At 44.6% G+C, this 26,062-nt stretch overlaps 1 protein-coding gene and 1 non-coding gene across 2 annotated transcripts in view; one reads left to right on the forward strand and one right to left on the reverse strand.

Annotated features, from left to right (window-relative positions):
* The first annotated feature begins 11,924 nt into the window (after positions 1 to 11,924).
* Positions 11,925 to 12,054, forward strand: LOC132224971 (small nucleolar RNA SNORA51). The gene has a single exon (XR_009450775.1). It is a non-coding gene; the product is annotated as a small nucleolar RNA SNORA51 (small nucleolar RNA).
* Positions 12,055 to 12,562: 508 nt separating this feature from the next.
* Positions 12,563 to 26,062, reverse strand: part of CATSPERB (cation channel sperm associated auxiliary subunit beta) — an 88,327-nt gene continuing 74,827 nt past the window's right edge. Inside the window, exons 22-26 of the mRNA XM_059663011.1 lie at positions 24,865 to 24,975; positions 19,081 to 19,216; positions 17,335 to 17,435; positions 16,293 to 16,367; positions 12,563 to 13,562 (exon numbers count right to left, since the gene is read on the reverse strand). Coding sequence (XP_059518994.1) covers positions 13,359 to 13,562; positions 16,293 to 16,367; positions 17,335 to 17,435; positions 19,081 to 19,216; positions 24,865 to 24,975 — 627 coding nt within the window. The 3' untranslated portion in view covers positions 12,563 to 13,358. The remainder of the gene's footprint in view (positions 13,563 to 16,292; positions 16,368 to 17,334; positions 17,436 to 19,080; positions 19,217 to 24,864; positions 24,976 to 26,062) is intronic.

The raw sequence follows: 26,062 nt of genomic DNA on the forward strand, positions 1-26,062 counted from the left end.
TCTAGTTGGACAATAAAAAGAAATGAAACTTTAAAACATTATGCTAAGTGAAAGAAGCAAGTCTCAAAATGTCACGTCCTGTGTGACTCAATGTATATGAAATGTCCAGAAAAAGCAACTCTGTAGAGACAGAAGATAGATTAGTGGTTGTATGGGGCTTGAAGTACAGAATGGGGATCGGCTGCTATTGCATATAAGGTTTCTTTTTGAGGTGATGATATATTCTAAACTTAGATCATGGTGATGGTTGCCCAACCCTCTAAATATGCTAAAAATAATTGAAGCATATGCTTTAAACGGATCAAAAAAATTTTTTGTATATAAATTCTATTTCAATAAAGCTGTTTTTTAAAAAGTCACCTATGTATGAAAATAATACTAGCACTTTTAGACGAGAGAGTTTTGAAAATTCAAGAGAATAAGAAAAATGTGCTCTCGGAAGGAATTACTAGTATAACTGCTAAAACGAACCTAAAATCAACCAGATGTCATTGTGCATCTAGTAAACATAGTAAACAGACTTTTTGAATGAAGTTGGGGTAGATGTGAAAGCCTGAGTCCACATATCAAGCTTACCTTTACCCGCTGGGACGGTTTTAAAGATAAAATCCTGAAATGACCACAGGCCAATATACTAAGACCACTTCATTCTGTAGAAGAGTCTTTTCAATCCAATGCTGGCATTTGCTGAAATGAACCAACCATTTAATGCCATTTTGACACCTAAAGTCGCATAAGGATCAAGTCTTTGCAACTGACACTCTCTTAGGCATGTGGCAAATACCACATGCCTATCCCTAATTCCAGTAATAAGGAAACTCTAACCAGGAATCACTGTACCCAGGAATCACAATAATGTTTTCATCATCAATGTCTCCAAATAAAGCCTAGTTCCCTAGAGAAAACACAAAATATGAAAAATATCTCTTCTCATAATATTGTTAAATACATTTGTCTTTTGTAAAATTAGTGCAAATTTATTGTAAACATTTACAAAACTTAAAAAAATTGGAAACAGCTGTTATTCTCTTACCCTGCATATAACCGCTGGTAATTTTGCAGTCTGTTTTCTCAATTTGTATGTTTTAAATAAAAGTTGGATTGTACTGTATATTTGGATCATAGCGTGCATAGTATTTTATAATTACTTTATTCTTTAACTCTGCATTAAGTGTATTATGTCATTCCCTTGAAAACCTGACTTTATTGTATTCTACCATATGGATGTATCAACACTAATTTAAGCAATTTCCTATTACTGTACATTTAAGTGGTTTCTAATTATTACTATTCTAAGCAATCCTGTAGGGGAACATCCTCATCTACAGGCTGACATTCGGCTCATATGTATGTGTTAGTATAAGAAAAGTGGTTGTTTATAAACAGTGACTCTTCTGATTAGGAAGGTGTTCATGCTCAGTGGTTGGTCCTATGCCACAGTGGTTGGTCCTATGCCACAGTGGTTGTTTAAATTTCTGGATATAGTCCTGCTTCCCCCTAATTCTTAGTGGTTAGTTAAGTTTGTTTCATTGGGATAAATTCATGGAAGCAGAACGATTGAGACAAATGGTACGAATATATCCAAAGCTTATAAGTTTATTGCCAAATTACTGTCTGCCGGAAGCCGGTCCATCCTTGCTGCTTGACACAGTCGCTGCAGGATAGAAACATCTGCACAGCATATGTTTCAAGGGACCTGGCGTATATAGCATACTGTTCTTAATATGTTTGCTCCCCTTAGCACTGTGTGTTTTAACCAAGGTCACCTCTCCGAGAAAGGTTGTTTCCCCAGGTAGGGATTTTTCCCTGAAGTTAGGGAGGGGATGAAACTCCTTAACTAAGTGCCAGGCGGGTAGTTAATCAATTTAACTACAAACAATCATGCTTAAGCTACATAATCTTTACTCCCTGGAATGGAGATAAGAAACGCCCTAACCTTTGTAATAGAAATTGACAGGATTAAAATCAACTGGTATAAATATGGATGTAACAAGACAATAAAAAGCAGAACCTCTCTGGAGATCCAGACCAGAACTTGGCTGGAGATCCTGGCTGGAGATCCTGGCTAGGCTGCTGATCAACTGAACACTGTCTCCGTGTCCTTCCTTCTTCGCCGACTCCGTCTACGCCTTTGGGAACCCCTGGACCTGCTGGGGTTGGACCCTGGCAACCGTCCTGTCAGATTCTACCAACCTACATTCAAACAGCTGTTCTCATTAACACTAGACATTCTTACGTTTTCAATCTTTGCCAAGTCTTGTTAGACTTTATTTTATAATCTTAACATCCTGTATGTCTCAGAACTTCAATAACTACAAATGATTATTTCCTCAAGCAACAGATTCCACATTACTCTTCTTCGCCACATTGCCTTTCATTCTGAAAAAAATTGACAAGTTAAATACTTTACATCCAAAGTTTTTTGTTCCCTGTTGTTCCTTTATAACTAAACTTCTAAAACTACCATCATGCCCGGCCGGCGTGGCTCAGTGGCATCATTGTCTTTATCATTTGAAAGATTATTTAATTTTACTTCTCTTAATAAAAATTTTTATCTGAAGTTAATTTCTCCATTGATCCATATGGAGATAGTGAATTAAACAACTTTTGAGAACAAATTGAAATATATTTTTTTAATTAAATCTTTATTGTTCAGATTATTACATTTGTTCCTTTTTTTTTCCCCCCATAACTCCCCTCCTCCCAGTTCCTGCCCCACCCTCCGCCCTCACTCCCCACCCACTGTCCTCATCCATAGATGCACGATTTTTGTCCAGTCTCTTCCCACATCTCCCACACCCCTTTCCTCCCCAAGAATAGTCAGTCCATTCCCTTTCTATGTCCCTGACCCTATTATAATCAACAGTTCATTCTGTTCATCGGATTATTCATTCACTTGATTCCTAGATTCACTTGTTGATAGATGCATATTTGTTGTTCATAATTTGTATCTTTACCTTTTTCTTCCTCTTCCTCTTCTTCTTCTTTTTTTTTTTTAAAATATATTTTATTGATTTTTTACAGAGAGGAAGGGAGAGAGATAGAGAGTTAGAAACATCGATGAGAGAGAAACATCGATCAGCTGCCTCCTGCACATCTCCTACTGGGGATGTGCCCACAACCCAGATACATGCCCTTGACCGGAATCGAACCTGGGACCTTTCAGTCCGCAGGCCGACGCTCTATCCACTGAGCCAAACCGGTTTCGGCTCCTCTTCCTCTTCTTAAAGGATACCTTTCAGCATTTCATATAATCCTGGTTTGGTGGTGATGAACTCCTTTAGCTTTTCCTTATCTGTGAAGCTCTTTATCTGACCTTCAATTCTGAATGATAGCTTTGCTGGATAAAGTAATCTTGGTTGTAGGTTCTTGCTATTCATCACTTTGAATATTTCTTGCCACTCCCTTCTGGCCTGCAAAGTTTCTGTTGAGAAATCAGCTGACAGTCGTATGGGTATTCCCTTGTAGGTAACTGAGTTTCTTTCTCTTGCTGTTTTTAAGATTCTCTCTTTATCTTTTGCTCTTGGCATTTTAATTATGATGTGTCTTGGTGTGGTCCTCTTTGGATTCCTTTTGTTTGGGGTTCTCCGCGCTTCTTGGACCTGTAAGTCCATTTCTTTCACCAGGTGGGGGAAGTTTTCTGTCATTATTTCTTCAAATAGGTTTTCAATATCTTGCTCTCTCTCATCTTCTGGCACCCCTATAATTCTGATGTTGGTACGCTTGAAGCTGTCCCAGAGGCTCCTTACACTATCCTCGCATTTTTGGATTCTTTTTTCATTTTGCTTTTCCAGTTGGATGTTTTTTGCTTCCTCGCATTTCAAATCATTGACTTGATTCTTGCGCTCCTCTGGTCTGCTGTTGGGCGTCTGTATAATATTCTTTATTTCAGTCTGTGTGTGCTTAATTTCTAGTTGGTTCCCCAATATAAGATCGAGGGTCTTATTAGTTTTCGTGTAGATCTCATTAAGTTTATCGGCAGCTTCTAAACAGTTCTTGAGAGACCTTAAAAGCATGGTTCTGAACTCTATTTCTTCCATTGACAATTTTGTCCTGTTTCTTTGTCTCCGCATTTTGTTATGCTTCCTTGGTGCACCCCCTAGTGGTCTTTGTTCGCAGTCTTATAGATAAATCTTGATTGTTGTAGCTAATTCCAGGGAGGGTTTGACCTCCAGGCCAAGTGGCTATGCGAATCAGCTGTGTCAGCAGTGAGAGAACTTCTGTCCTCTAGGGAGGTGCTAATCTAGCCTTTGCCTGAGGCTATCCGGCAAATGCCTCTGTGCAGGGCTTGGGCGGGGCGGGTCGCACAGGATCAACAGGGTGGGCCGGAGAGAGCAGTTATGGCGGCTCTCAGTCCTGTCCCAAGGGGCTCTGCCTCTCTGAGTCCCAGCACCCGCTGCAAAGCTCGGAGAGAAAGCTGCACTCGCTCTGACCGAAGCCAGACAGTCCCGCTTCTCCCGTTTGAGTCTGGGTCCCTAAAGGCTCGCCGGGATCTGGTGCTCAGAGTCTGCGACTCCCTCCCGATTGAAAACAACAACCGCGCCCTCCGCCGCCAGCCTGCTCCGCGCACTCCACACCTCAGAATTTGACTTCAGCACTGCGCCTCCTCTGAGTGTCCGTATGCGTTTCTCTTTCCTCCTAGTTGTAGGACTTCCACTCAGCCAGCGTTCCTGTGGTTCTGGGTGATGTCCCTTCCGTTTTTTGGTTTCACTTTTGAAGTAGTTGTTCAAAGCAGCAAACTCCGGCGTTAACCTATGCCGCCATCTTGGTTCTCCTCCTCTGTTCAGTCCAAATTGAAATATTTATAGTCTCAGGAACTTGGGTTACATGACACGTTTTTTAGAAGATATGAAAGTAGTCTGAAATAATTTAAAATATATTTTTTTTATTGATTTTAGAGAGGAAGGGAGAGGGAGAGAGAGAGAGATAGAAACATCAATGATGAGAGAGAATCATTCATTGGCTGCCTCCTGCACACCCCCTTATGGGGACTGAGCCCACAACCCCGGGCATGTGCCCTGACCAGGAATTGAACCGGGACCTGCTGGTTCATAGGTCGATGCTCAACCACTGAGCCATACCAACTGGGCTAGACTGAAATTTTTTAAGTTTAACATTGCAAAGTGATTAAAATCAATTATTAACTTCAAAGTTTGGTTCAAAATAGTTTAGTCAAAATAAATTTCAATACATATATAATTAACATTTAAACTATAACCTACTTATAAGAGAAGTAACACAAATTATTTTTACCTGTACTGTGATTGATTTTTTTCTCTCTCTCGGAATATCAATCAGGTAACACCATCAGTTTTCTTTAACAAAGAACACATCATGGGAAAAAAAAAAGGTTTCCAATCTTAATGGCATCTGTTTAAAGAAAATGTTAAAAAGTAAATACATCGGGTGTTAAGCACTACTCTTTTGGTCTGTATGAAGTGGTGGGGGAGGGACATATTTTGATAAAAATGAGCACGAGGGCCATGATGACGCTCAGCATTACCCTGAATGGGAGGGCTTATCAACCTATGAGACTCTTTATTCCTAGGAAAGTTAGCAAGGCCCAAACATTATTCAAAACGTAACCATAATCTGAAAAAATACCATAGGGAAAAGGGAAAAATGATGACAACAATAACTTATTCTTCCCATGTGTCAATACCCTTCCTTCTTCTTATTCAAGACCCACCTCACAGGCACACCATTCCCTGTAATTATAGATAGGTCAAGCCCTTTCCCCTACCCAAACTCTTTGCTAATTCTATTGAGTTTAAATCCTTCTTTCCTTTACATTTACTATTCATGTTGCTAAGAACTTCTTTGTCATGGCACTATACCTGAATATTTTTGGTTAAACTTACATTTTTTTTACCTGGTAGATCCCAGATTCTATAAAGGGAGAAGACACGCTCTCTGCATCTTTACAGCCCCAACACCTAGCATATGGCCTGGAACACACATGCTAAACAAATAAATAAATATTACGTATTTATTTATTATGAATGAACGAACGTCTGTGATGAATAGATATTCATGCTCTCAAATTAGGACAGAAAACAAAGAGAACATTCTCTCTACCAAATTAAAACAAATTATTAGAATCTGAAAGTTTTGTTGCTTCAAGATGTATATGCTATTTCTGAAGTCTAAAGTGAAAGATAAGAGGCACCTCAAAGCTGACATATATATTATTGTATTAGAAAAAAGGAGCCATCTTTAGTATAGAATAAAGTTAAAAACTGAAGTACCACTAATAAACATATCTGTTCTAATATTAAACAAGGGCTGCACTAAGAAACAAATGTCCCTTCCATCACCGAGGGGAAGACATCTATTGGAGGAGGGAAAAACAATCTGCTCATTGTCCCTTATACAGGTCTATACAGATTAGTGGGGGCCCAGAACAGCGCCTGGGGCTGAATGAATATCTGTCAAATAAGTGAATAATATCAAATCAAGAAACTCAGCGTACAGAATAAATAGATGGTCAAATTGATAATGGAAGAAGAAAGTACTAAGCTGGAAGACCAAGAGAAGAAATGCTTTTAGAAGGCACTGGGGTAGAAAACGAGAATGAAAAATAGAGTACGCAGCAAAATTAAACATCAGTAAACCCAGGAGGTTGGATCAAGCAGAAAGAAGAGTGAAGCCCAGGGAGGCCTGCTGTCAATCACTTTCCCAGTGAGTTATAGCATCCTTCTGGAAACAGACAATCCATGTCCTAAGCGAACACTTCCACGGAAGAGGAGAGGGACAGCGGCCAAACTCGTTTTATGATTGAACGACATTTATGCCAAAACCAGACACAGTTCCAGAAAGGAAAATTATAGGCTCATTTCAGTTACACTTCCAGTCGCCAGGTCCAGAATAAATTACTAGTTAGCCAGACTCAACAGTGTATGAGAAAAACAAAACCCAACGATCCAGTAGGGTTTATTCTAGGAATGCAAGAATGTCCGAGGAAGGTCAAATTACAAGTCTAGAGGCAGAGAGACTATGGTTATCACTTTTCTCTGCCAGAAAAGTTCTTTTCCATCAGAAAAAGACACCATTGCTCCAACATGTCCAGAAGCCCCCAGTCAGCACAACTACCACCAACCTCTCCGGGAGGCCCCCCTATTAGAGACACCTGCCGCCATGCACACAAGCAACCACCTGCGACCACTAGCTGCTACTCTGACCGCCCTGAACACATGAGTGTATTCCTATGTCTTGATTGGAGAGGGGACAACGTTTGCCATTCCAGAACGGAGAAACCAAGTTAGCCATCATCATCGTTGCCTTTATAGCAATACTGTTTTTACCCTAAAGTTCTACCGTTATGCTAAAAAAGTAAATGTCCCTAAACACCACATATTTGTCCATGTTTCTCATGGTTTTAAAGGTGTTCCAATGATGCTAATATATTTTAACTATAATGTGTGTAACAATGAAAAATTATGCATGAGAATAGCCCTGTTTTAAATATGGAACGAACCAAAATTTACTCGTAAAACGTAACTAAGCAACATTTCACAGGCAGTGACTGTTGTCTGAATTCTTTGGTTTTCCAAACAGATACCAAGAGAATGTGGAGGCACAGTGCCCGTAAGTCCTTGTTAAAGCTGGTGTGAGGTTGAGGGTAGAGTTGAATGTTTCAATGAGAGGGACAGCAGCCACTTTATTAGGAGGTTTAAATGTATAGGTCCTACTACAAGTGTTGAGGTCAAAGTCTTTCACCCTACGTGAACCTTTGAAGGTTTACGGTCAAACAGATGTTGTAGTATATTTTCATTCACATGGAAAAAGCACCAGATCACTGACAATAGAGCCTGTAATCATTCCTTTCCTTGCTTCCAGAATCAATCTTTCCATGGCCATTCAGTTAATTTGTAGTGGGTTGGCAGATAGGACTACATGTGAACTGAAAGAAAGGTAGAAGGATCTTCACAAAGTTGTTTACATTTATAATTGGGACAGGGGACAGAAAGTAAAAAAGGCTGGGAGGTGGAGCTGGCAGGGGAGGACAGGGGACGAGCAGGCAGGGGAGGGACTGGAGGAGGAGTTGGAGGACAGGGGACGAGCAGGCAGGGGAGGGACTGGAGGACAGGGGAGAAGCAGGCAGGGGAGGAGCAGGAAGGCAGGGGAGGAGCTGGAGGACAGGGGAGGAACATTCAGGGGAGGGACTGGAGGACAGGGGAGAAGCAGGAGGGCAGGGGAGGAGTTGGAGGACAGGGGAGGAGCTGGAGGGCAGGGGAGGAGCTGGAGGGCAGGGGAGGGACTGGAGGACAGGGGAGAAGCAGGCAGGGGAGGAGCAGGAAGGCAGGGGAGGAGCAGGAGGGCAGGGGAGGAACATTCAGGGGAGGAGCTGGAGGACAGGGGAGGAGCAGGCAGGGGAGGAGCAGGAAGGCAGGGGAGAAGCAGGAGGGCAGGGGAGGGACTGGAGGACAGGGGAGAAGCAGGAGGGCAGGGGAGGAGTTGGAGGACAGGGGAGGGACTGGAGGACAGGGGAGAAGCAGGCAGGGGAGGAGCAGGAAGGCAGGGGAGGAGCAGGAGGGCAGGGGAGGAACATTCAGGGGAGGAGCTGGAGGACAGGGGAGGAGCAGGCAGGGGAGGAGTTGGAGGACAGGGGAGGAGCTGGAGGACAGGGGAGGAGTTGGAGGACAGGGGAGGAGCTGGAGGACAGGGGAGGAGTTGGAGGACAGGGGAGGAGCTGGAGGGCAGGGGAGGGACTGGAGGACAGGGGAGAAGCAGGCAGGGGAGGAGCAGGAGGGCAGGGGAGGAGGGGGCAGACAGGGGAAGAGTGGGAGGAGGGGAGGAAGGGAGGAGGATGGCAGCTGTGAGCTGCGGGACTGGCTCCCAATTCGAAGACAGACTGAAGTTCTAAGGATGGTGGTTGGCATCTACCGCCAGCCCAGCTCAATGCTCAGGGCATACCTGTCCTTCAATATTTGCTCCTCACACCAGTGGCGTTGGGGGAGAGGTGGATAAACTAAGGTGCTGAGCTTAGGTGACTGGCAGCACCCCTGCCCTGCCCCGCCTGGGCCACGGCTGCACATTGGGAGCTACTGGTGAAAAGGCTGGTGCATTGATGGGGCCGATGGGGTGGGCACACTACCTTGTTTGGAGGTGGAAGGAGAAATGTTTGTCCCGCTATCAGCCTGGTCCACCAATCCCAGCTCTTCCCCGCCCACCCCACCTCCCCTTTCCATCGGTACAGCAGTTAGCCGTTGCTCCCATTTTCACAGTCCCTGATACTCACCTCTCAGGCATCCTCTCTGCTCTCCATGGGCTGCATGCAACGTTTCCTGTTCCTCACCAAGTGGAGGCATTGCCAAGCTGAAAAATGATTTTCTTCTTCTCTGGGAATGGTCCCAGTGAGCAGAAGGCTAGGTCCGCGTTGCGTGACCCTGTGCCCTGACCATAGCTGATCCATCTATGAATAACCAACCGCTTTAGGCTCCTTCAGCCAATTCTTGCTTAGGATTTTTCACTTGGGGCAGAGACCCAGAGATGGAAGTTGTGGTGGAGTGGAACTTAGTCACACAATGGCCGTGTGTGAAAATGACCAGGGATGCCTGCTTCTGCAGCCTGGGGCTGCCTGGGGTAGTGCAGGGTCCTGGGCCCACTGAGTGTGACATGACATGGGTTTGGATTGGGAGGAGGGAGGCGGATACTGAAAGAGAAATGTTGGTTCTTCAGGTTTGAATGGTGGCTTCTGATGGTGCTGACAAACTCAAATTTCAAAATCATCAGTCTATACAAAATAGTCTTGGTCAGAGCTATTTTGTGATCCTTTGGAATGAAGCTTTCATTGCCTGGTGGTCAAAAGCTGAGACGATGATGAGCTGGTGCAAAACTGATAGTGTGGATCTCCGAAGTAGATTGCTAGTTGAGTCCACAGCCCAAGTAGATTTCTTTGGTGAACATCAAAGTGGCAGGTTACATTTCCAAAGATGACTGCAACAATTCCTTCTGACCCATAGGATCTCTTTAAAAAATATATATATTTTTATTGATTTCAGAGAGGAAGGGGGAGGGAGAGAGAGATAGAAACATCAATGATGAGAGAGAATCATCGATTGGCTTCCTCCTGCATGCCCCACACTGGGGATCAAGCCTGCAACCCAGGTATGTGCCCTTGGCCGGAATCGAACCTGGGACCCTTCTGTCTGCAGGCTGATGCTCTATCCCAGTGATGGCGAACCTTTTGAGCTCGGCGTGTCAGCATTTTGAAAAACCCTAGCTTAACTCTGGTGCCGTGTCACATATAGAAATTTTTTGATATTTGCAACCATAGTAAAACAAAGGCATATTTTTGATATTTATTTTATATATTTAAATGCCATTTTACAAAGAAAAATCAACCAAAAAAATGAGTTCGCATGTCACCTCTGACATGTGTGTTATAGGTTCGCCATCACTGCTCTATCCACTGGAGCCAAACTGGCTAGGGCCCCATCGGCTCTTTTGCAGTGTCACCTTGCCACTCCAAAGAGACGGAGTGTATTTCTCCTCCCTTTGAATCTGGGCTGGCGTCGGGACACCTTGACCAATAGAATGAAGCAGAAGAGACATTCGGAGACTTCCTTGTCCAAATATATTTTTTTAAAATATATTTTATTGATTTTTTACAGAGAGGAAGGAAGAGAGATAGAGAGCCAGAAACATCGATGAGAGAGGAACATCGATCAGCTGCCTCCTGCACATCTCCTACTGGGGATGTGCCTGCAACCCAGGTACATGCCCTTGACCGGAATCGAACCTGGGACCTTTCAGTCCGCAGGCCGACGCTCTATCCACTGAGCCAAACTGGTTTCGGCACCTTGTCCAAATATTAAAGAAGATCAGGCAGCTCCCATGTTTGTGTTTTGGAAGCCAACTTCCACGTAGGAAGTCCACTTGCGATGACAGCACAAGTCTGTAAGTCAGCTTAAGCGACCTCCATGGAGAAGCCATGTGGGGAGACAGATGCCTGGCCAGCCCACAGCTACTCCAGTCAAACCAGCTGAGGAGCCAGATAGGGGAGTTAGGAAGCCCCAGCATACAAAGGAGCCTGGGCTTGAGGAGCAGGTGGTTTCTGACAGTCTGTTGCACTGGTGGCCTTCAATGAACCAACCTCGCCTGTCAATAGTCATGATCATGCATAGTCCTCTCCCCTTGACTCTGGGCTAGACGTCCTTTAGCCAGCAGGGTGTAGGTAACATTGTGCTGGCACTAGGCGGAAGTGTGGCAGCTCCCTCTTTTGCATTTTTAGGAGCCTTGATAAGGGCTCCAGCTGCCCTGATAAAGAAGCTACATAGGGAGGCCATGTGGGTTGGTCTTTTGAGAAGGGAGAGGCCCTGAGACCACATAGAGAAAGAAGCTCAGACACCAGGTGCTCAGTGGAGCCCAGCCCCTGCCTGCTGAAGGCCATGTGCAAGTGACTCTTGGCAAGACCAGAAGAACCAGGCTGCTAAGCTCAGCCCAGACTACAACATCTTGAGCCAATAAAATGGTTATTATGTCACTAAATTGTGGAGTTGGTCACGGGGCAATAGCTATGAAAGCATCCAGGTAAGAGTGGGATCCTAAAAACTTGATATTTGGAGTGAGAGTAGTACACATCCCTGTCCCACTGGCACAGGGCAAGGGGCAGCGTGATTTGATTTGGCTAATGGGACATGATGTGCATCCCTTGCTTCAGACTGGTCAGATGGTTTGGCTGGGTCTGGTGTCTGGTCCTGGTCCAGGAGAAGAGCTGCCAGGTGACTGCTGCCCTTCAGCCCGTGTTCCAGAGGGCGAACATGTGGGACAGACCTGCCTGGAACAGGCCTGCCAAGGCCAACCCACGGACCGGTGAGCAAGAAACACATTTATTGTCACCCCCACTGAGAACTGAGACTGGAAGGGCGCTGCCGCTGCAAAAGCTGACTATACACTCGGCCAGCCAAATAACATTCAAATGCTTCTTTCGGGGCCACAGGCTGTGTTCTTACACTGACTGTACAGAAATAGGAGGCAGAGTAAACTTATCCCATACACACCTCAGCTCAGGCTCTTTGCCTGGTCTGTATTGTGAATGGGGAGACATTGAGTAAAAAAAAAAAAAAAAAAATAATAATAATAATAATAAAAAAGTAAAAAAAAAAAATGCTTCTTTCGGGGAAACCTTTGCCACGTCCCCATGTGCCTCCCTTGCAGGCTAAATCTCAAAATCCCTCCTGGGCCCCATTCTTAGTCGAATGGTGGATTCCGACGCAAAATAAATGGGAGGGTGTTAAGCATAATCAGGACAGAAAAGAGTTACACCATGGACTTGCAAGTTACAGAAATGTGTTCATTTTCTGGTCAGCTCTCTGGGGAAATATTTTATGGGCTGGGAGCTCTGAGATGTTTGATCAAAGGCTGAAGAACGTAACATGATCTCAGTTCATTGGAATAGTGATGCTGTACTCAGTGTGCCAGCTGAGGCTGCAGCTGGGCTTCTCGGGGACCGGACCGACCGACCGGCACCGTGCTAGGTGGCAATGCAGGGCCACACCGCAGATGCCTGACTGCCGAGTCTCATTCTTGTGTCTGCCTCGCTCCCAGACTTCTCCAAAGAACTTTCATGACGTACAGCACAGCCATGATTTCCAGCTCTCAGAACTGGCTCTCCTGGGCTAGATCCCCGCCTCTCCTCCGGTGCTGCTGCTCCTGAGCTTCTCCAGGAGCGTGACTGCTCCCGGAAGGGACGGCCATCTTCTGACAGCTTGGGAACAGGCAGTCGGACAGCACACAGAGGTTCATCTTTGGAATTCTATACACGCTGCGTGGAGGTTTGTAAAGCAATACGCGCCCAGACGCCGTGTCCTTCCAACACCCCTGAGATGGAGGTCATGTTCCCCTCTCGCCAGTACTACAATCGGCTTGTGAAATTGCTTTGAGAAACCCAACTGGCTCCGACTTTAATTCTCACGATGCTCTGAAAGCTCACCTGCAGGTTAGACTCCTGCACCACCTGTCATACCCCGGCAGGCCCGCGGGCCGCTCCTACTCCCCGCGGAGAGAGCAAGGCTCGGGCGTTCAGATCCCACAGAATGGGTTCCAGTCAACAAAAGCCGGAAAATACAGAAAACCCAACTCACCCGGAGATGGTTATCATTTCATATTTTTCTAAGGCTCTCAAGGAAAAATCCTTGATAGAAGGGTTGACAGAACAATTTTCGATGGGTTTAAAATAAGAGAACAAAATGGCAAACACATTGACAGATGGCAATTTTGAGTTTGAACGCCAATTCTGTAGTCTTTTATCTAGTTTTTCTATTAACAGGTAAATACATTGTTCTAGGAATTGTCTAATAAAGCAAGAAAGTAAAGAGAAAATGAAGGTAATCTTAAATTCACTCTTCAGATTTTCATAATTTAGGCAACTGAGTGGTACTGATATTTGATAAGTTCTGTTTGTTTCTTATAATGAATTTCCGGTATCTTTCACTTGGGTTTACAGTACGTATTCGAAACATAAATGTTGCATAAATTAAGCACACCAGCACCACAGCGGTGGCGATGGCTATAAGTGTGTGTCCTGGAAATTGCAGCGGCACTTCATCGACGTAAATCTGCAACAGAAAAAAGCAAAGTCTTTAAGCTTTCTGAATCTAATAATTCAAAACACCGAACTTTATGGTTCCCACACGGTGGGGACACTAGTAGGCATTTAGCAAAATTCTGCCCAGACTTATTTCAGCAGCCACAGAGCTTGGAAACAGTCTCTTGATAATTTGGTTAAGTAGGAACTTGCACACAATAGACAGGAAAGAAGAATTCTCCTTATCGTCCGATGCCTTTATCCTGTGTCTTTAGGGGCAGAGGAGGCAGATAGCACCACAGGCGGCGGGACAACTTCCTGGAGGACCAAGGGTTCTGGAGGACCAAGCCCAGTGCCGTGGGAACAGGGCCAGGACACGTCAGGGAAGGCGCTTCCTGAGCAGGCTCTCAACCAATAAGTGAGCTCCTGGAAGAGAAGGAGCAGAAGGAACATTCCAGCTGTCTGTCCTCTCTTTAGAAAATCCTCTATCTGCGAGCTAAAATAGAGAAACGTTTCTCTGTATTCAAAATGGTTTCTCTGCCTGAACGGATAATTAGTAGGCAAGTTCCTGGAGGAGAGATGGGATGACTGACAGAGTGGCACAGAGGCGCCTTTTCCTCTGAGCTCTGGATAAGAATGGGTTCCATGCCTGCGAGATGCAGAAGCGGGCGCCTGTGGAGACGAAGGTGCTTCCAGCCCAGTGGCGTATGCTTTCTGGGTGAGGTCGGAAGCAAGATCATCTTTTGAGGCAGAAGGAAGTGGAGTTGAGTGGAACTAGAACAGTGGGGAATGTGGGGAAATGCTAATCGGGTTAGCACAGAAAAAGGATCGATAGGGGTGAAACGCAAGTGAAAGGTACCACCATCCTCCCAGGGACCCAAGGAGTAGCTGTTTCCTCAGAAACAGACCCTATCTGCCGTCAGTTCTCCCACAATGCCTTTCAGATTCACCATGTCCAGTCCACTTCCAATATTGCCACTGCGAGCTTCATTGCCTCACGTTGCATACATAAACCACTCTATCAGCCTCCTTTTCAAGCTGTCAGCCCATGTGGGCGCAATACACTGCCAGAGTAATCTTAACTACCAGCCTGTCTAAAAAAAAAAAAAAAAAAAAAGTGAGGTTGCTTTATGCAACTAAAAGAATCTTGAACACTGGTAGCAGAAGTAGGTGTCATAAGCAACACAATTTAAAAGGTAGATTTGGCCAAGTGGTGTGGAAAGCAGTGAGAAACCCCTTTCTAATCTGGAAAGATAATTATCGTCCTCATAATGGATTAACTGGCTTCACCATCTCCTGTGGTACTGTAGAGCTCCGATTATGTATCCAATGGTACTGGAATTGTTGGGGATTTGAGAGAAAAATGTTAGATTTTGAAGGTGGTCTTCATTACGGCACTCCAAGGTAAGAAAAATCTCTCCTGAGCTGGGCCATCAGAGGAGATTGGATATTTAGTTTTATTAAGAAAGACCTGGTCTGCAGCCAATGGGAAAGACAATCGTGTGCTACGTGTAATTGCAAAAGTGACCTTTCTTTTCTGTGCTAAGGCTAGGGGACATCAGAGGGAAGACTGTAATGAATCCGTCTTCCCCTCCATCCCTCTGTTCTGCTTCTTCGGTGTTGGCTAAGCTCCCTCGTGGTCCCCTGTACTATTGTGCTGTTCCCTGAACCTGGGGCTGCCTTTGGAACAAAGAGGTGAGAAGAGAAAGAGGAAAATCATGGGATTTCCTCCGACGTGCTTCATAGATCCTATTTCCTATTTCCTCTCTGGTGGGGTGGGTTTTCTCTCAGGATCTTGGGCGTCCGCACTGCTGCCATGGCCTCTCAGCACCGCAGGTCTGAGATTCGTCGCTGAGGCTGGGCTTGGGGCAGGGCCAGGACAGAGAAAGGAAAGGAGGTGGGGGTCGGCGGAAGGCTGATTTTGTTATTGATAATGTGGCATCAGTATTTGGCAATGAATGAGTAGTCAAGCGATGCAATCAAATCCTCATTCCTTCCCATTCCCCACAGGCGGCAGATGTCATTGTATGAGTGAGCAAAAACGAATCATTGCGCATCATAGGGCAGTGATGGCGAACCTGTGACACGTGTGTCAGAGGTGACACGCGAACTCATCTTTTTGGGTTGATTTTTCTTTGTTAAATGGCATTTAAATATATAAAACAAATATAAAAAATATACATCTTTGTTTTACTATGGTTGCAAATATCAAAAAAAATTTCTATATGTGACACGGCACCAGAGTGAAGTCAGGGTTTTTCAAAATGCTGACACGCCGAGCTCAAAAGGTTCGCCGTCACTGTCCTAGGGTGATTTGGGGAGGCTGACTTTGGTTCCACGCTCTTTAGACCTTGACAGCTTTGGGAAGATTCAACACTTTACTCTTACAATGCACCTACCCAGAGGCAGGGGAGCACTGGAAACTGTAATTGTTACAGACGCATGGGACTATGGGAGGGTGAGGGTGAGAGGAAGGACATTAAAAGTCAGAAAACCTAGATAAATATGGCAGGTGGAGAGGGAACAAAAATAAATACAGATGCTTATTACAATGACCCAGCATTGATGGGTCCTGCCACCTGTCGTGCGCCCTAGCTACACCATCTTTGACAACGTCAGCACCGTTCTTCAGGTCCCCTGTCTCCAGGCCCTGTCCGCACACAGATCCTGCCATTTTTACTCTCCAGTGTCTTTTGGACAGATGCCTGCCCTGTTATTTCCTCAGCCATCACTCCACTGGATGCCTGTGTATTCACCGTACCTGAAATTCTTCAACTAAGTTACAAAAAGTGACTCCTGGCACAACGGACACTCTGAAGTGGAAAAGCTCGGAGCCCTGTGGAATAAACATACCCGGTCATTAGCAGCATCGACATGTATGTCCCTTTAAGTAAAAGTATACGCCGGGGCCCCTTTCCCCACAGATGCTGCATTAAAAATTCCAGTCCCCTGAAGGCTCTGAGCATATACTGTATTTGCAAAATAAAAATGGAGGGAGAAGGACAAGAGTTTGAAACAGAGGGATCAAGTCACTGCTCCTGCACTTTTAGAATGAAGAAACAGAGATATGAAACCCAACATGGCCTCGACGCATACATTGAGCTAATCCTCATATTCATGGTTTTAATAGGTCCCCTAACTTTTATTGGCTGTCTCAACAGTTACTTAGATCATACCAACTTCATGTGTCTGAATAGGCAGCTGGAGCCAGAGCCCATTTCCCCCTAACTTTTGGAAACACCCTGCTGCTCCACCTTGATAGATAACGTATTGGTCTTGTCTATCAGCTCAAAAAATCATAAGTTAATGCTAAATTCAACTTTCAGATACCTTTAGAAATAATAACATCGAAGGGAATGGAGAAAAAATAAACATTCTCCATATACTTTAAGGATGCTGTTTCCACTCTCCATATACTTTAAGGATGCTGTTTATCCATATATGTTAAAACTAAGACCAATCTTAGTTTAGACCAGTGGTTCTCAACCTGTGGGTCGCGACGGCTTTGGCGGTCAAACGACCCTTTCACAGGGGTCGCCTAAGACCATCCTGCCTATCAGATATTTACATGACGATTCATAACAGTAGCAACATTACAGTTATGAAGTAGCAACGAAAATAATTTTATGGTTGGGTCACAACATGAGGAACTGTTTACTTTTGTATGTACACTAACCAGGGATTCAACCCATACCGTGGAGTATTGGGATGATGCTCTAACCAACTGAGCTACCTGGCCAGGGCTAGACATATACATTTTATTTAAACTCAAAACAAGAAAAACAAAAATGCTGCCAACTTACCTTTATGCTTAAGTTGAGGCCTACAGGATTATATACTGGAACATGAAGACTAGATTCTAAGTAATTTTTCAGTCTCATTACATTTCCTGGTACACTGTGTTCTAAAAGTACATGAATATATTTTAGGCCCACGTATGCTATTTTCCCACTTTGTATAAAACTTGTTACAGACATTGAGATACAATAAAAGATTTCACTCCATGACATGACCAAGCTATCCTGTGTTTTTAGTTCTATTTGACTTTGTGGAGTACACATTTACGGAGATTAGGCCTCATATCTTGCATTACATCTTTTCAGTGGCATTATTGAAACAGACAAGACCTCTGATCACCTAAATTTAGGCTGACCTTTCTTTCCAGCTCCATGCTCATGACCAGTCCTAACCTGCACATACTTTGTGTCTTTGGCAATGAGATAACTTCAGCATCACCTTAGTGCAGCGGTTCTCAACCTGTGGGTCGCGACCCCTCTGGGGGGTTGAACGACCCTTTCACAGGGTCGCCTAAGACCATCGGAAAACACATATATAATTACATCTTGTTTTTGTGATTAATCACTATGCTTTAATTATGTTCAACTTGTAACAGTGAAATTGGGGGTCACTACAACATGAGGAACTGTGTTAAAGGGTTGCGGCATGAGGAAGGTTGAGAACCACTGCCTTAGTGGTTGGTAAGTGATTTAAAATAAGGTGGCTGGAAAGTTTCACAATAGGATAATTGAAACCTTTTCCGTCTACGGCCATACCACCCTGAATGCGCCCGATCTCGTCTGAAACCTTTTCCCATAAAAGTTATCAGTTATTCCTGCCTTTCTTATAGTTCTTTCTAAACCCAGATGTGTAGTGTTGGAGTTAGAAATTGCAGGATCTAAAGAGAAAAAAAAGCTATGATTGTAGCATTTGCCAATTGCTGTGGTGTAAATACTCTCACCATAGCTAATTTCAAGCTACCAGTGGTTTAACAACCAGTATTCAAAATGCTTGAAGGCTTAAGAATCAGTGCTCAAAAGTTGGTAATAGCAGTTTCCAGCATACTATAGAGAATGGGATGTTAGTTAAAGCAAAATATTTAGTTTTCTTTATTAATTTTTCATTCCAAAAATGCATATGTTGGGTAGAGTAAGACTCACTGAATATCAAAAGTCTTGATATTTGGTAACATTAATGACTGATCAAAATTTCATTTAACTCTATTGATCTATCACTTGATCGCCTTAAAGTATTCATACATAAACAATCACAAAACATGCAACAAAAGCCTATATATTTGAGGTAAAATTGAACTGTGGAAAATTTCATTCTTATTTCAAAATTTTTCAGTATCTTTCCAATTATTTTACCATAAAATCTTTAAGAAATTTCCTTATATAATTAGAAGATACATCCAATAGATTATCTGGCAACACCTTTTGTAGTCTCCTGTGAACGGGGACACTTAGGCCAACATGTAGCAGAAGTCCAATCAATCATTTTTGCTACAAATCTACAAAAGAGATTTCAAATATTCCACATTTAAATTCTTCAAAAATGCTTTTATGCCATAGAGTCTAGGTCACTGGAAGTGATGATGAAATAAGTGGAAGATAATAGAAGTAGAATGAACAGCAATGTGTCAACTGATTCAAATTCTTTTCCAAAGATCTCCTGGCTGTCTTTTGTGCAGTTCTTGTAAACCACTTATCTAGGTAATAACAACACCACTTATAAGATAAAAATAATTATAGAAAAGAAGCAAACCCTACTGATTTCCCAGTGTTTCCTCCCATTCACTTCCATCACAGTAACCAGATATGGAGTTTCCATTGGGAAGTGTCCATCCTCACTGTAAACATTCAAAATAATTGGATATTGCAGAACTGGAAACTTAAAACGAGGAACCTAAAAGACAAATGTGCCAAGAATGAATGTAAATTTGGAACCTTCAATACTAATTTTATTTCCTGGTAAAGAACGCATAGCTACATTCCCAAGAGTTCGGCTACTCTAAATGAAGTGGGATTCTTATATACAGCAGAATCAATGTGAACTCCAAAAGTAATATGCAAACATGTGCTAACAAAATTCATAACTTTCTATGGGCCTTTTTCACAGGACTCGACTTTTTGACTAACCTATATCCCATAAGACGCTGCATTGCCTGGATACTGTCTGGCTCCCTCATACCTCTCTCCCTGTCAGTCAAATACCATGCACAAAGGGCAGAGATGGGGAAGGGTTCAGTAACTGTGCTCAACATTATTAGTTATTAGCGAACGACAAATCAAAACCACCAGGAGGCACCATTTCATACCCATTAGGGTAGCTATCACAATTTATTACTGGTAAGCAGCTTACAAAGCAAGGAGACAAAATTCAGAAAGACTTATTATTATTGGACTTTTCCCCCTTCTTGGGGATTTTATTTACTCAGGCTCTGGAGTCAGAGTTCAAATCTAACTTGATCACATATGAATGATGTGACCTTTGGCAAATTACCTGGCTTTGCTGTTCTTCAAATGAAATCATGGTGACAGCTCAGAGCAGTGTTTAGTAGACAGTAAATGCTTGAGAATTATTATTGTAATTCAGCAAGGGGGGAGTTGTAGAGGTATGTAACATCAGCACTCATAATTTATTGATTGTGACCCTATGCCCATTTTGAGATAATTCACTTAATATAATGCTATATATTTTATTACATGTAAAGATAAATCACTTAAAAAATATATATAGTCTTACAAGACATTTGAAGTAGATCTACTTGAAAGCACTACTAAGTACACACTGAACTTAGCTAATGCAAACACCAACATGAACTTGATACATCTTTGAATGCTTTGAGACTAACAGAAGGAAATATTTGAGACAACCCATCCTCTTCATCAACGTATTATACTGTCACTAGAGGCCTGGTGCACGAAATTCGTGAATGCAAGGGAGTCCCTCAGCCCGTCCTGCACCCTCTCCGCAGTCTGGGAGCCCTCGGGGGATGTCCAGCTGATGGCTTAGGCCCACTCGGCCTAAGCACTGGACATTTTTAAAGCTGGACATTCTTAGTGCTGCTGTGGAGGCCGGAGAGGCTCCCGCCACCGCTGCTGTGCTTGCCAGTTGTGAGCCAGGTTTCTGGCTGAATAGTGCTCTGGCTGTGGGAGTGCACCGACCACCAGGGGGCAGGTCCTGCATTGAGCATCTGCCTTCTGGTGGTCAGTGCATGTCATAGCGACCAATTATTCTGCCATTCAGTCGATTTGTATATTAACCTTTTATTATATAGGACTAGAGGCCAGGTGCACAAAAATTTGTGCACTTGGGGCGGAGGGGGGGTCCCTCAGCCCGGCCTGTGCCCTCTCCCAGTCTGGGACCCCTCGGGAGATAACAACCTGCTGGCTTAGGCCTGCTCCCGGGTGGCAGAGGGCAGGCCCAATCCCTAGATGCAGCCCCTGGTCGGGCTCAGAGCAGGGCCGATTGGGGAGTTAGGGCGCCGCCCCCTGTCATGCACAGAGCAGGGTGATCGGGAGGTTGTGATGCCACCCTCAGTCACGCTCAGGGTAGGGCCGATTGGGGGGTTGGGGCACCGTCCCCCGTCACACTCAAGGCAGGGTCGATGGGGAGGTTGAGGCGCCACCCCCTGTCACGCACAGAGCAGGGCCCATCAGGGGATTGGGGCGCTGCCCCCTGTCACGCACAGAGCAGGGCCCATCAGGGGGTTGGGGCGCTGCCCCCTGACACACACAGAGCAGGGCCCATCAGGGGGTTGGGGAGCCGCCCTCTATCACCCACAGAGCAGGGCCGATCAGGGGTTGGGGCGCCGCATCCTGTCACACACAGAGCCGCAGGGCGATCAGGGAGTTGGGGAGCTCCCCCCTATCAAGCACAGAGCAGGGCTGATCAGGGGATTGGGGCGCCTTCCCCTGTCACGAACAGAGCAGGGTGGATAGGGAGGTTGTGGCCCCGGCCCCTGTCACACACAGAGCTGCAGGGCGATCAGGGGGTTTGGGCGCTGCCCCCTGTCACGCTGATCCTGGTGCTGGGAGGCCTTGCGGCTCCGCTGATCCCGGAGCTGGGAGGCATATTACCCTTTTACTATATAGGGTAGAGGCCTGGTGCACGGGTGGGGCCGGCTGGTTTGCCCTGAAGGGTGTCCTGGATCAGGGTGGGGGTCCTCACTGGGGTGCCTGGCCAGCCTGGGTGAGGGGATGATGGCTGTTTGCAGCTGGTCACACACCCTTCAGGGTGGGGGTCCCCACTGGGGTGCCTGGCCATTGTGGGTGAGGGGCTGAGGGCTGTTTTCAGGCTAGGGGTGACTGAAGCTCCCAACCGCTCCTTTTTTTCTTTCTTTTTTTTTTTTATTCTTGGCCAGCTTTAGCTTTGAGGCTTGGCTCCAGCTCTTAGGCCTCCGCTGCTAAAAGTAGGTTTCTGGCCTTTGCTTACAATGTTGCAATCCTGCTGGCTGAAGCCCGGCGGACTAAAGCAGGTTTCTGGGGTTTTGTTTAGTTTCTATATTTGTTACATAGTTGCTTAGAGTTGCAGCTCAGAAGCCGGCAGTGGCAGGCGGGGAACGTTGGAGTCCTCCGTCACTGAAGCAAGCAAGCCTCATGTTAGTTTCAAGCTGCCTGGCTGCCGGCCGCCATCTTGGCTGGCAGTTAATTTGCATATCGCCCTGATTAGCCAATGGGAAGGGTAGCGGTCGTATGCCAATTACCATGTTTCTCTTTTATTAGATAGGATGTATTTTGTTACCACTACCAGACTGAATTTCTTGACAATAAGGGTTTCAACTTCTATTGTCCAAGACCTGATATACAAATATTTTTGAATGAATCAATGTTCGCTGTAATGTAGTGGATGGGGTGTTTGATAAGTTACAAATTGTTTTCATGTAGATATGAATGGGTATATTTATAAGAACCTGTGAAATGGACAGGGCAGAGCAAGTATTGTTCTATTTTACAGGTGATGTTAATTAACTTGTGTGAGGACAATTAAATCCAGATCTTTTTAGCTCTGTATCACATTTAGTTCTATATCATAAGAAGACATTATTTCTATGTCATAGTTTTCATATGTAACTAAAATGCACATTTCAAAAAATCTAAGCAAGGGGAGAAACCAAGATGGCGGCATAGGTAAACACCAAAATTGCTGCCTCCTACAACAACTTCAAAAATACAACAAAAAGACAAAACGGGCATCATCCAGAACTACAGGAAGGCTGGCTGAATGGAAATTCTACAACTAACAGGAAAGAGAAAAGCACTCTGAGACTCAGGAGCTGTGGAAGTAAAGTGCAAAGGTACGGAGGCTCGAGCGCGCGCAGAAAGGGGCTGGTACCTGAGGATGTGGCTGTCTTTTTGAATCAGGAGGGAGTCACAAGCTCCCGACTGCTCTGAACTCCAGTTCCAGGAAGTCTCTGGGGACCCAGGTCTCATACAGGGAGAAACTGAACTGTCTGGAAGCAGGCAGAACTCGGAACTTGAGGGCAGCTTTCCCTCAGAGGTGCTTGCAGCAATTAAATTACCGGGACACCCAGACGCGCGGCCCCTTAGGGCAGGGCCGAGGATCAGCCATAGCTGCTTGCTCTGCCCTGTTGATTCCCTGAGACCCCGCCCCACCCAGGCTGTGCAGAGGCTTTTGCATATGAATGCCCTGGCCCTTTGCAACCTGAAAATTACCTAACAAATTACAGCTGGGCCAGACAGACCCAGAACTTCCAAGAGAAGGCCCAAGGCCCCACAGCAGCTTGCATTGCTTCACAGCTGGGCTTCATTTGGGCACCTCCAAACCCCAAAAAAGGAAGGGGAATCTGCAGATCTTTTCGTAGCTCCTACTGGGTAGCCTCAGGCAGAGACTAAATTAGCACCTCCTTAGATCCAAGAGCCAGCGTACCCAGTGGTCACAGTGGGACTATCCAGATTACAACTCCTCAAATCCATAAGGGACACACTCAGGGGGCAGACTCAGTGAGCACCAAAGCCCCACTGAAGCAAGTCTTGCCCCAGAAGGGTGTCTTCAGCACAGAAGTTCTCCCACTGCAGACACAGCTGATTCTCACTGCCAATTGGCCTGGAGGTCAATTCCTACCAGTGATACCTACAACAATCAAGGCTTAACTACAAGACTGTGCACACAGCCCACAAGGGGGTGCACCAAGAGTGTCCACCTCAGGTAACTGGGGAGGCTGAGCCACTGGGCCCTATAGGACACCTAGCACACAAAACCACTCTACCGACACAGCAAAGCATAAAAAATGCGGAGACAAAGAAACAGGTCACCAATGACAGAAATGGAGGAAAGCAAACGACTGGATATAGAGTTCAAAACCACGTTTACAAGGTTTTTCAAGAATTTTATGGAAACCGCCAATAAATTTAGTGAGACCCTGGAGGATATGAAAAAAGACCAACTAGAAATTAAGCATACACTGACTGAGATAAAAAAATAATATACAGAGATCCAACAGCAGACAAGAGGATCCCAAGAATCAAGTCAAAGATTTGAAATACAAAGAAACAAAAAATACCCAACCAAAGAAGAAAAAAGAAAAAAGAATCCAAAAATATGAAGATAGTCTAAGGAGCCTCTGGGACAACTTCAAGCGTACCAACATCAGAATTATAGGGGTACCAGAAGAAGAGAGAGGGCAAGATATTGAAAACCTATTTGAAGAAATAATGACAGAAAACTTCCCCTACCTGGTGAAAGAAATAGACTTACAAGTTCAGGAAGCACAGAGAACCCCAAACAAAAGGAATCCAAAGAGGACCACACCAAGACACATCATAATTAAAATGCCAAGAGCAAAAGACAAAGAGAGAATCTTAAAAGCAGCAAGAGAAAAAAAGTCAGTTACCTACAAGGGAGTACCCATACGACTGTCAGCTGATTTCTCAACAGAAACTTTGCAGGCCAGAAGGGAGTGGCAAGAAATATCCAAAGTGATGAATGCCAAGAACCTACAACCAAGATTACTTTATCCAGCAAAGCTATCATTCAGAACTGAAGGTCAGATAAAGAGCTTCACAGATAAGAAAAAGCTAAAGGAGTTCATCACCACCAAACCAGCATTATATGAAATGCTGAAAGGTATCCTTTAAGAAGAGAAAGAAGAAAAAGGAACTCTTACCATTTGCCACAGCATGGATGGAACTGGAGAGCATTATGCTAAGTGAAATAAGCCACTCAGAGAAGGATAAATACCACATGATCTAACTCATTTGTGGAATATAATGAACAACATAAACTGATGAACAGGGACTGATCCAGAGACGGAGAGGCATTGATTGAACTGTCGGGCCTTGGAGGGAAGGTAGGGGAGGGTGGGGGTAGGGGGGGAAAGATCAACCAAAGGACTTATATGCAAGCATATAGGCCTAACCAATGGACACGGACAACGGGGGGGTGAGGGCATGAGCGGGGGGGTCGGGGGGGGTAGGGGGTAACGTGGGGATAAGGACACATATGTAATATCTTAATCAATAAAAATATATTTAAAAAAATCTAAGCAATATGAAAGCATTCTGTCTTCAGGTAATTAAAAATGACCTTACCTTTTCTCTGCAATCTGAGAAAGCAACAGCATATGAAAGCTTCTGATCCTTTGTGCAATTACACTGCTTCCGATTAGACTTATTGGCACACTGTTTGAATTTACCAGATTTCTGCAAATAGAATTAATACAGGTTGACTTTTTTTCCTGTGGCAGGATTTCTATAAACTGAGTAAAACTTCAATAAATATTTGTCCCTTGAGTAAAGAAAGTGCCCGAGAAAGGGGGAAAAGTCCAATAGTAATAAGTCTTTCTGAATTTTGTCTCCCCCCTCCCCTTTGTAATTTGATCCCAAGTATCACTAGTTGCTTGCCAGTAATAAATTGTGATCACTTTCCTAATGGGTGTGAGATGATGTCTCATGGTGGTTTTGATTTGCCTTTTAACTAATACTGTTGAGCAAAGTCACTGAGCCCTTCCCCAACTCTGTGTGGTATTGCCTCATCCTGGAATGCTCTTTGTCTTCCCTTTACCCTCTACACTCCTCCTCATCTCCCCTTGCTTGGTTAACCCTACTCATCTTTAGTCTGGTTCCCTCAGACTAGGTTAGGCATCCCTGGACCACAGTCGTCATGTGTGTTTTGTGTGTCTCCACTATATGTCTATCTTAAACTTTAGGGTAAGGATCAACTGGGAGATTTTTTTTTTAATTCAGATTTCAGGACTACACCCCATCGTTTCTGATTCAGTAGCTATGTGGTGAGAATGAGAAAGCTGTGTTTTTAGAAATATTCCCAGGTGATTCTGGTTCCGGGTATGCAGGGCCATGCTGCTCACAAACACTGCCCTGGATACGGAATGCTATTTAGTTTGTGTAACTTTTTCTTTAATGCCCGTTCTCCCCCCATTAGAGTGTAGATCCATAAAGGTATCATGCTTATCATGTTTATTGCTGTGTCCTCAGAGAATGTCTGCACAGCACCTCATAACACTGGAAATGCTGAAATGAACATTTGTTGAATTTCAAAAGATGTATAAAAACTCTCATCTACTTAGGTGTATATTAAATACATTTCTTATTCAACTCTCCTCCGCCCCAAACCTGATAAAACCCCTAAAGATTCCCATGTAAGCCCTATCCGGTTTGGCTCAGTGGATAGAGCATCGGCCTGCGGACTGAAGGGTCCCGGGTTCGATTCCGGTCAAGGGCATGTACCTTGGTTGCGGGCACTCCCTCAGCGGGAGGTGTGCAGGAGGCA

This window comes from Myotis daubentonii, chromosome 1 (assembly GCF_963259705.1).
Source record: "Myotis daubentonii chromosome 1, mMyoDau2.1, whole genome shotgun sequence".
Classification (NCBI taxonomy): domain Eukaryota; kingdom Metazoa; phylum Chordata; class Mammalia; order Chiroptera; family Vespertilionidae; genus Myotis; species Myotis daubentonii.